An 11,137-nucleotide genomic window follows, 5' to 3' on the forward strand; every position below is an offset into this window, starting at 1 on the left:
TTAAGGCAAGTCAATGCCATTGCCTGATATTTCAGCAGTGAACTTGCAACAGAAAGAGCAAAGCAAAGGCACACGAGCTTTCAGTTTCTTGTGAATCTGAAGAAAAATCATCTATTGATAATAAAAAGCTGCATTTGCTTTCACTTTTAAACATATGTTTTTGAGAAAAAGAAATGTATCCATAAGAAAGTAAAAGTCCTGCCAGTTACCCATGCTCTCCACACAGGCACTGAGCAGAGTAAGAACCACAACTCCAGGGAATTCTATTGGATCACTTTTTCTGCCTGCTTATGTCACCATATTTACCAACTGCCTGGAACCAACAGAGAGTCTGACCCAGAACGACAGGACCACCGAAAGAATCCAGACATCTACAGACTTCTGAAGATCAGAGGAGAGGATTTTCTAAGCCTTTCAGTTGCTATTCAGTGTGGTGCTTGATGTCATACCTGGAGCAATAAGACAAGTTAAGGGGATGAAAGGAATACAAATGGGAAAAGAACTCAAAGTATCCTCTTCACAGGGTATGTAATTCTCTATATGAATGGCCCTAAATCTCCACCAAAAACTCCTACAGCTGATTCAGCAAGGCAGCAGAGCACAGAATCAGCACATAAAGATCAGCAGCCTTCCTATATACAAATGGCAAAAATATCAAGTCAGAAATCACAGAAATAATCCCTTTTTTTAGTAGTCTCAAAAATATTTTGCAATAATTCTAAGGGAGTAAAAGACTTATATAATAAAAACCTTAAGACACTTAAGAAAGTCATTGAGCAGGAAAAGACATTAGAAGATGGAAAGACCTCATATGTTCATGGATTAGTAAGAACAAAATTGTGAAAATAGTTATCCTACCAAAACCAATCTACAGATTCAGTGCAATACCGATAAAAATTCCAAAGTACCTTTTCACCGTAATTGAAATATTAGTCTAAAACTGAATTGGGAAACAAACAAAAAAGATATCCAAAGCATCTCTGAAAATGAAAAAACTGCTGAAGGTATCACCACCCCCAATTCCAAGTTATACTATAGAGTTATAGTAATAGAAGCAACATGGAAAACAGAAAAGAGAAACATTGGTCATAGAACCTATGAGCACCTGATTTTTGACAAAGAAGCCAACAATACACGTTGGGAAAAAGAGATTATCTTCAACAAATGGTGCTGGTCAAATTTTACATAATAAATTTTGAGCATATTTACCCCCTCCTCCAATTCTTCCCAGATTCAACCTTCTTTCCTTCCCACTGTTGGTCATTCTTGCCCTACTAAGGCCAATTTGTGTTGCCCAAATATTCTTGGATGTGTGACCTTTCACAGAGAGTATGGTTGACTTAGGGCATAATAACTCTTAGAGAAAAGCAGCTCTTTGCCAACAGTGAACAGCTGCCAAAAGCTCTTGGTCTATCTATGGAGGGAACTTGTGCCCAACTCGCTTCTGCATGCTTGACTCTGGTCTGGCTTGTGCTGGGCAGGTCTCGTGCGTGCTATGACAGCTACTGTGAGTCCATATGTGCAGTTGGCTTGCTGTGCTCAGAAGACACAGATGTTTTCGAGTCATCTATTATCTCTGGCTATTATGGTCTTTTTGTTCCTTTCTCTTCAGTGATCTCTGGGCCTGTGGAGGAGAGTCATAGTATATATGCTCCCTATAGGGCTGAACATCCTTTAGTATCTGGTTTTATTTTTTTGCATCTTGGACAAAACTGTAGTGATTGATTTTCATTAATGATATGATCTCTAGTAGGTTTACCACATTCCAGATCAGGTTCCATTCTTGAGAATGATGAAGCAACACAAACTGGATTCCATGCCCCCCAAAAGAGAAAACTCAAATTTAGTTAAGTAGAGAGGTGAAGTTGTCTACTTTTCTGACTTTCATTAACAAAATATTAGCTCAAAATATGGGACTTTATGTTTTAATCAAATGTGCATCATGATAATGATGACTATTCTTATTTAGGTAATTTATTCTTGTAAAGCCTTGGTTATTTGCATGTTTTTGATTTGTAGGGACTCAGTGAAACTTAAAGTCCTTAACAACACGATTTTCATTTCAATTATTTTAAAGAGTTTGTTAATGACTTTATTTGTCTTTAATACTACAGTATATGATTTAGAGTTGTTGCAGTAGAAGATGAAGGGATTCTGGTTTATTATGAAATTGACAGAGCTGGTGTGATGGCTTGACGGGTGTGTGTGTGTGTGTGTGTGTGTGTGTGTGTGTGTGTGTGTGACAGAGGACCACTTCTCTTGCCTACTACCAAGTCTGATGACCTGAGCTTGCGCTCAGTACTCACATGGTGGAAGATGAAAACTGAACCCTGAGGAGTGGTCCTCTGTCACACACACACACACACACACACACACACACACACACACACACACCCCTCACATACTCTAAATAAGTGACAATTTATTAAATTGATTAAAAAGTTTAAAAAGAATGTTATCTAAGGACATAAAAAATAAACCTGTATAAGAAAACATTTACAAACAAAGAAATTTGGACATTCTTGATGGCTTCCATGGCCCTCTGACTGAAGAGCTGGGCTATATTTCAACTTAGAAATTTTCATTTCTTCACTGACTTTCATTTCCAGATGACCCAATATTTATTTATTCTCTTTTGCTGCGATTTTCATTTGTGCTGCATTATTGAGCTTTTGGTTTAGAAAAATCCTTTAATGTGGATTTTTATTGAAGTCCATTGTTTTTCGTGGGGGCTGAAGAGACAGCTCAGCAGTTAACAGCTCTTTCTGCTCTTGTAGAGGACCTGCGATAATGTTTGCATTGGCAAACTGCGCTGCACTTCTGAAAGATCTTTGCTAATTTATACATGATTTATATTGGGCCAAGTTATATGAAATAATAGTTGGTGCTTTTAAGACTGAATAAAAGTAATGCCACTGAAATAAGTATAAGAACGCTATCTTTGCTGTGTACTGGTCAGTTCTCTCTTTCCTCTCTCTGAGTCAGGCTCACATACTACAGCCCAGCCAGACGTGGAATTCACAACAATCTTATCTCACCCTTCCAAGTGCTGAGATTGTAGGTGTTCTATTTCTCTCTTTTCTTTTTACATTTGGGTATACTATGTTATGTATTAAGGGTTTGTTTTTGAAAGCATGCCTATTGAAAGGCAGCTATATGTCCAATGCCTCAATGGTACCTATTTACTACAGATTATTTGGGGATATATTTTACTTCCTGTTGTTGGTATAATCTTGATATCAACTGAAGTTCTTCAAATTATATAACATACTTCTGACGTTAGCTTAGTTGTGCTGATCTTACATCTTCACCTAATGAATAAATATGTATTTATGGTTTTCATTATGTTCTCATGATTAATTTCATAAGAACTGGTAACAACAGGACTCGTGAGATGAGTTAGCAGCAAGTTGGCTACCAAATTCAGTTCCCCAAATCAGGGGATTCATTGCCTCTGACGTCTGTGGGCACCTACATCTCTGTATGTGTCTATGTCACACACACATACACATACACACACACACACACAAATAAAATAAATCTTACAAATGGCACTGTAACAGAACTTTCACTGTTAACCATTAGAGATAAATAATTTTTAGATACAAAAAGTGTTTTTAAAGTTTTTATAAAAGAACTACAAGAAAGCCAAAGGTTTAGGATATTTCCTGAAAGTAATATCTCCCAGAACATAGCTTTATTACTATTTTGTAAATAATTCAGTGATATCAAGTGATTGATCTTATATTGACTTCAGCAAATTCATCTTATGGACTATATAATGTGCCATGTACACCTGGGATAATGGTAAGGAACTGTAACTGTAGAGACGTTGGCTTCCCTCAAGAGTAGAGCAAAATCGGCTTAGGGCTCTCAACTCCGATAAAAAGATAACTTGACTTAGATAAAAAGATTTCTAGAAACATTTACAAAATCATTAAACATAGTATTTTTGGCAATAATGTGAATGTTAGCATACCTTTAGAGTCAGCCTTTAGGACAACTCTTTTCTATTGTAAGCTTCTATTTGTTCAAAGTATCTTAGAAGCACCCTCTAACATTTCATGAATAATTTGCATGAATTAACCATGTGATAGGAAAACCAAAGATCTCTGTTAAAAACAGAAGATAGAGAATAAGTTCATTTTTCACTTATTCAGATAAACACTATTTCTTGGTTCATTTAAATATTTCTTTTAGTAATTATGAATTTTGGTATGTATCAGAATCTAAAGAATATAAAGTGTCCTTTGTTGTGACTTTATTTTTGGCAGTTACATTTCATATGAAACATATGAAATTATCTTTTCAAAGTTTATCAGGAAGAATAAGTTAATTGGATATTACAAAGTTATTCAAGCATTCTGCTCAAACTAGGCCATGTACCCTGTGATCATCCTTTACTATATTTTAAAAATAAAGCTTCCTAGAAGTTCTTACTTCATTTCAAATTACATGCCTAGAAAATAGAAGAAAATATTTATTTCTTATATCTCCCTAAATCAAGTGCTGTATGCAATAACTAAACAGAAACCACAATTTCTTTTATTAACTATTCTCTTAGTGATTTTCTACCTCCGACATTCTCAACTGAAACACAGGTAACAAAGAACTTGCTATGTGTTTTCATGAAACACATGTGGTATAAGTAAGTGCTAGATTCTAACAGTCTAAAGGCAATCTTGATCTAACTAATACTAAAGGCTTCACAGCTGACCACTAGATATGATAGCTTGGAGGCTCGGAGGAGAAATAGTTCTGATCAGACTAAAGTGGTTTGAATCTTTGCTTCTTTGCATGATTTTGGAAAAGTTTGGCATTTTAAAGATATGTTTTGTAGTCAAATGTTTTATTGCAGAAAGGCAAATTTGGAGAAAACGGTAGAGAAATACAACTGGATAGTGGCCAGCAATTCTACCTTGACTTTGGGGCCTGGGTATCAAGACGACAGTGATGATAGGGAAGTGGCCTTCCAGGCAATAAGACAGGCTTTCAGGAATTTTTACTAATGTAATAAGAAGCACACATCAATAGAAGGTTAAAACCTGTGATCTCACATTCAAGTCTTTGGTGTAGTCCTTTACAGAATGGAAATATAAAGCGATCAACTCTACTAGCCCAGAATGGCTTTCAAAGCCACACAATGCCTTTTACTGAATAGATGTGAGTCCGTTACTGTCATTTGCTTACAAGGGAATAACCCTTTTCAAGTCTGAGTTTTCTAAGAGTCACAGGAACAAACATTTGTTGCAGCTCCTGGAAAGCTACAAGTCTACGTCAAAGTTCATTCTCCTTCCACGCTCAGGGGATCTTTTAATTTTGATAAAGAAACAGATTGAAGTGAGTGTGCTTTCCATTCAGAATGGTATTATATAAGCCAGTTTATATTATATTATAATAGAGAACATTCACCTTGAAACAACTGTTGTTTGAGTTACATCAGGGATGCTCCACCTTTTCACATACTATATGATGCTAACTGTCATTTACATAAGCACTGAGCCCCATACACAGCTCTCCTGGGATGCATGAAGCCTGACGGCCACCGGGTGGATGTGCCTGGTGACATATTCTCTTATTAATGAGAACCAATTGCAGATAATTTAATTTTATGGTTATTTTTAATAAAGCATTAATTATACCAGAAACTATGCATTCTGTGGAAATATATAGTTAGTAATGATGTCAGCCACGTGCTGCAGTACATCCATGCAACTGGAACCCCAGCAGTCATGATGTTCCTGCAACCTCAAAAGGATTAATCTTGCAAAGCTCAGCTTATGATAGGACTGCAAACACTATAGGGCCAGTTCTCCCAGTCTGCGTTTGATAAGATATCATTGTTGAAAAGGTCCATGGAGTGGCAACAAGAATTTTAATGTGTTGTACTCTTTGACCAAAAAATTATCTCAAATAGGGTTTTCTTTACATCTATAGTTTTAAAATAAACATCTGCTCAAATAAGAGTAGTCTTTTGAATAACAGTTCAAACAAGAGATTTGCAATACATAAACTTTCAGAGCACACTTTAATTTCATAACAGATTGCTGTGCTTTTGTTTACAGTCAGTTTAATGATGCTCCCTATGAAATAAATAAAAAGAATAAGTAATAAAGTCTTATTATTTCAAGTCATTCAATAAAATGAAATTGCTTTGCACGGTCAGTTAAGATAATGCCAAAGCTGTCTAAGAAATGTTGACTAGATAAAACTGGAAAAATAAAAATAAATTGTTTCCCTCTCAGAAACCAATTTTACACACACTCGAATTTCCATCAAATTGTATGTTGCCTTGTTAGCACTTCAAAAGGATTATGATCATTCTCTGGCATTACATGCCAACGCCTCTTCCCCCATCACAATGTTAAACACTCACACATAAGAAATTTGTTTTAAAAGAAACCAGAACAAAACAGCAAAGGGTGATATGTAAACCTAAGAAGTGTTTACTTCTCTCTCTGTGGGGCAAGGTGAAGGGGGATTTCACCTTTCCAAGCTTTGGACTGATTTTGTTCAGTCCTTGCAATCACTTTTATCCCCAGCAGAAATGTGTGGAAAATCAGAGACAGACAGAAAGGGGATGATACACTACTGAAGACCTTTAAAAAGTGCATTTGTTTATCCTACTTAGAGACATCCATCCCTAGTTCCTTCAGGTTGGCAATGTGGGCCTGGTATAAGAAAGAGTATATAGCTTTACACTATTAAAAACCTCTTCGTTCAGTATTTCAAAAAATCCAGTATTTTTCCTCATTATGATAGCTGAGTGTAGCAATAGTATTTATGTTTGTTAATGTAAGAAGGCAATCTTTTCACAGAATCTGGAGACTGCTAAATTAGGCATTAAGCTCATGCAAGTGTCAATCACTAAGCCGAATGCAGGATCACCTGGTTGTAGGCTGTGTCGGATTTAGATGTTACCAGCTTTCACATATAAGGGGGGTTCATCAGTGCTTCCACAAGCCTGCATATTTCCTAGTGTTCTCTAAGGAAAAACAAAAGCATCAGCAATCTGTAAAAACTTGACTATAATAACAAATACTTGAGGTTTAATAAGCTTTTAATTACTTAAGTATTTCAGAGTTTCCACCTTAGGTGAAGAACATTTTCTATCTATCTATCTATCTATCTATCTATCTATCTATCTATCTATCTATCTATCTATCTATCTATGTATTAAAGAACCATGAACCATCTATTCTTTGGGTCTAATGTTTTATATATTCTGAGAATTCATTACACCCTTCCAGGTACACGAATCTTCCTTAAATTACCAGATGTTAAATCTACTCAGCAACATCATGGAAACTGACAAGACTTTTAGCAAGGTCTTGCTGCTTCTCATGGACCCTGGACGGGAGGACAGGAGAGTGCTGACTTTGGGGCAGGTTTAGAGAGCAGAGAATGATTAAGACCAAGACTCTGGAAAAACATGGCAGGGGGATGGGAGACTCCTTGTGATTTTTTTTGTTTTTTTCTTAAGCCAGCATAGTGACTGACCAACAGAGAAAAGAAAGGCAAAAAATTAAGTTTCACGGAGCAGAAATTCTAAACAATACTTCCGTTATTCTAGCTGATTGCTTACTTGGAATGAGGGATTTCCAGGAATGAGTAGTCATTTGTCTCTGCGGTCCCTCTAGATGCCCTATCCCAGGGTGATGGGGCTGGAGTGCACGGGTCATGGGAAGAGAAACTGGTTCGTAGTTCCTTCACTTTTAAAGCCCCCATTGGGTCATTATTTCTTTTGCAACCATACCGACTGCTTGTCCCATTTTGCTCCTCTTGCCCTGGTCCGCCCTTCCCCCACCTCCCCCTCACCTGTCCACTGCAATGGCTGTCATAGAGTAGATGCTGGCAAACACCGCTGTGATGGGAAAGAAGTTCTGGAAGCGGCAGTAGTTGGCGCCAAAGTACCATTCACTGTGAAGAGCGTAGATGAAATTGACCAAAGTGTTGAAGGCGGCCATGGAGGCGTCGGAGAAAGCCAGGTTTACCAGGAAATAGTTGGTGACGGTCCTCATGCGCTTGTGGGCCAGGATGATCCAGATAACGATGAGGTTGCCAAAGACTGCCACAGCCACCACCAAGCCATAGGCCAGCGACCAGAGTGCGATCCGCCAGGATGGCTGCACGAACTGGTTCGTGAGGTTGCCCCGGGCCTGGGAAGGTGCCTGGGATGTCATCGGCAGCCCCAGAGCCGAGGAGAAGTTGCCAGCCTGGAGCGCAAGCCACTCAGTGACCCCCAATCCAGCGCTCAGGTTCTCTGCCTGCGTTCCCACGCCTGCCGCCCCGTCGGTCCAGCTCTCGGCGGTGGGGACTGAAGCCATGGCCAGCGTCTGCAGCCCCGGACGTGCCACACTCCCGCTGCCAGCCGGAGCCGGCTTCCTCGAAGTTCTCCAACCTCTGGGCACGGCGGTTTCGGGTACTGCCTGGTAGCAAGTAGGGAAGGTACCGGTTCCTGGGACGCTGTGATGGGGCAGAGGATGCGGAGCAGGGGCCACACTTAGTCCTGGGAGTTTGCGCCTCTGCCTGGCAGGGAAGAACCAGGGACTGTTCCAGCTTGGGTCCTGCCAGGGAGGAGCTACCAGGCAGCAGCCAGAGAGCTGAGATCTGCTCTGAAGGCGCGCTTTATAGTCTCCAGGAGTCCCCAGGATCCGTGACGTCGCGGGTTGCAAGACTGACGAACACCCCACCCCCACCCCCTGCAAGCTCCCGCTCTAGGCTCTCTGCTTCTCCAGCCCGCACTCAGGGTTTCATTCATTCTCTGCTCCTGCTCCTCTTCAGGCGACTGCCGGCTAATGGCACAGGAAAGACATGCTTTGTCCCCAGAATCAAATCTTACCAAAATTGTCTTCCTGCTTTTAACTTTAGGATTTTGCTCTGAGTTTTTCAGTGAGATGTACTTTCCTGAAACAACAAACAATTCACCAATAAGTAGAAGGCAAGATGACAGGTAAACGTGGGGGGGGGAGGGAGTGAGGAGGAAATCAGCCAGCAGCAGGCAGTGGGTACAGGCGACTATACTCTGTGTCGTCGGCTTCGCTATTTAAGTCAGCATTTGAGTCCTGTTTATATTTTCAGTCGGAGATTCCTTTTCTTGCTCCCACTTTCAAGTGTCCACCACTTCCTTTCTTCTAACCCTCATTACTTGAAATCTGCTCCCTCTGCTTTGTTCCCCTCAGATGGACCCCCGCCCCGGCCAGGATTCTTTTCAGATTAAATTGTCTCAGCACTCAGAATGTAAACCAGGGATGTAAATGTTCAGAAAACAAACCGATACTGTGTAGGTCGCTTTTCATCCATCCCCTGGTCAAATGCACCCACTGAGCTATGCGAGTGTGTGCACACGCGTTTACGTGTTTCCACTGAGCTGAGCTGCATGGATGTGCACACGTGTTTATGTGGCCCCACTGAGCGATGTGAGTGTGCACACTTGTTTAAGTGGCTTCACTGAGCAATATGAGGGTGCACACGTGTTTACGTGGCTCCACTCAGCTGAGCAATGTGTGTGTGTGTGTGTGTGTGTGTGCGCGCGCGCGCGCGCACAGGTGTTTATGTAGCTCGAGATGTTTGTGCTCAAGCCTTAACTTTCCAAGCAAACCCGCTTGCCTGACTTCAGAGCAAGGTGAGCCCGGTGAAATGAGAGTGCTTTGTAGAGCAGAGACCACAGACAGTGGTCTGCAATGAGTGGACATCACAGGCAACTTTTCAGAAGATGCCCAGGCAAAACTCCCTTGATTAATCTTCGGGCAGATGTACAAGGACTCAGGGATAAACATTTTCTTAATTTTCCATATACTTACCCCTCTGAAATTCAGTTTCCAATGTGTCCATTGAAAACCATCTTCTATCTAATTGCCTCCTGGGTATGATGTGGGGTTTCAGCAGGTTTCCTTCCACACGGTGTAGAAGGAAGGCCCGGATCCATGGTAGTGGCCTTTTTGTAATCACCACACATTGCATCCCACGTTTTCAGGTGAAACAGACTGAGAAAAAGTGGAGTCAATGGAAGCTGGCTTAGAGGCATTCTGCGTTTTTGCATGTTGTTCAAAAGCCACGTGTGATTATTGCACGAACAGACAACTGAACATGAAACATGGGTTTAACCAACCTGGTAACCATTATTTTGACAAAACCATCTTTCAAAACAAATACATGTGGCACAGAATAGTTATCAAATATTAATACTTCTTCCAAGAGTATTAATAGGTAAGGCTATTAATGGTTTCACACTTCCTGCTTAATAGAATTGGGAGTAAATAAAATGGAAAGGGTTTTAAAGAGTTTCTTTTTTCTCAAAGGGAGCAATTCAAATCATGGCTTTTTTTTTCTAGATCTTTTCTCTCTGCATCTCAATAGGTGGTTGCTTGTCGTATTTGTCTGGTAGTTATTGAGGGCACTTCCTCCCACATGCTATGTCAGGTGCTAGCCTGAAGTCTAGCAGCGCATTCTTTCCCTAAAGAAAAGGAAGGAACAGAAAAATATTGGACTGTTTAACTATATGGAAGGGTGCTGGAAACACAGGTCTTCTTAGGATTCTTTGGATCTATCTTCATATATTATTTTGTGAGGATGGAGCAAATTCTTGAAATACAGAATGTCATAGGTGTATACAGACACACACACAACACACACACACACACACACACATTTGAAAAGTAAAGTAGTTAGGAATGATTTCCTGATTAAGGGTTTTGGACAACAGTTGACCCAAATAATCAGATTCAGAATCTTGCTGTTATCCCAACCTACTCACAGGTTTTTTTTTTATATAATATTCTTTCTTCTCTTTGTATTATCATAAGAATTTCAAAAGTCATAGCCTTTAAAGAATGAACAGAAACACAAAGTATGTGGTAGAACATCAGAAGCCAACTATTTGAACAGGATCTGGAACTGAAAACCTTTGAGTGTGTATGCATGACAAGTGGGTACCTCATACCACAATGCGATATGGAGGAAGTTGGAAAATATAGCCATGGTGGGAGACAGCTCAGCTTGAAATGTTGATATGTTTTACATACTAACAAACTAAAATTACTTAATTATATAAGTAGAATTAAACATTCTATCATTTATGTGAATATTTATTACTTACTACTATTGGTCAAGAAGCTCTTATGCATTTTATTATAAG

At 39.8% G+C, this 11,137-nt stretch overlaps 1 protein-coding gene across 1 annotated transcript in view; it reads right to left on the reverse strand.

The window, feature by feature from the left end:
• Positions 1-8,816, reverse strand: part of Tacr3 (tachykinin receptor 3) — a 67,153-nt gene extending 58,337 nt beyond the window's left edge. The window contains exon 1 of the mRNA XM_075981289.1: positions 7,819-8,816. Within this exon, the coding sequence (XP_075837404.1) occupies positions 7,819-8,327 (509 nt within the window). The 5' untranslated portion in view covers positions 8,328-8,816. The remainder of the gene's footprint in view (positions 1-7,818) is intronic.
• Between the last annotated feature and the right edge of the window lie 2,321 nt (positions 8,817-11,137).

Source organism: Microtus pennsylvanicus, chromosome 7, assembly GCF_037038515.1.
Source record: "Microtus pennsylvanicus isolate mMicPen1 chromosome 7, mMicPen1.hap1, whole genome shotgun sequence".
Taxonomy (NCBI): domain Eukaryota; kingdom Metazoa; phylum Chordata; class Mammalia; order Rodentia; family Cricetidae; genus Microtus; species Microtus pennsylvanicus.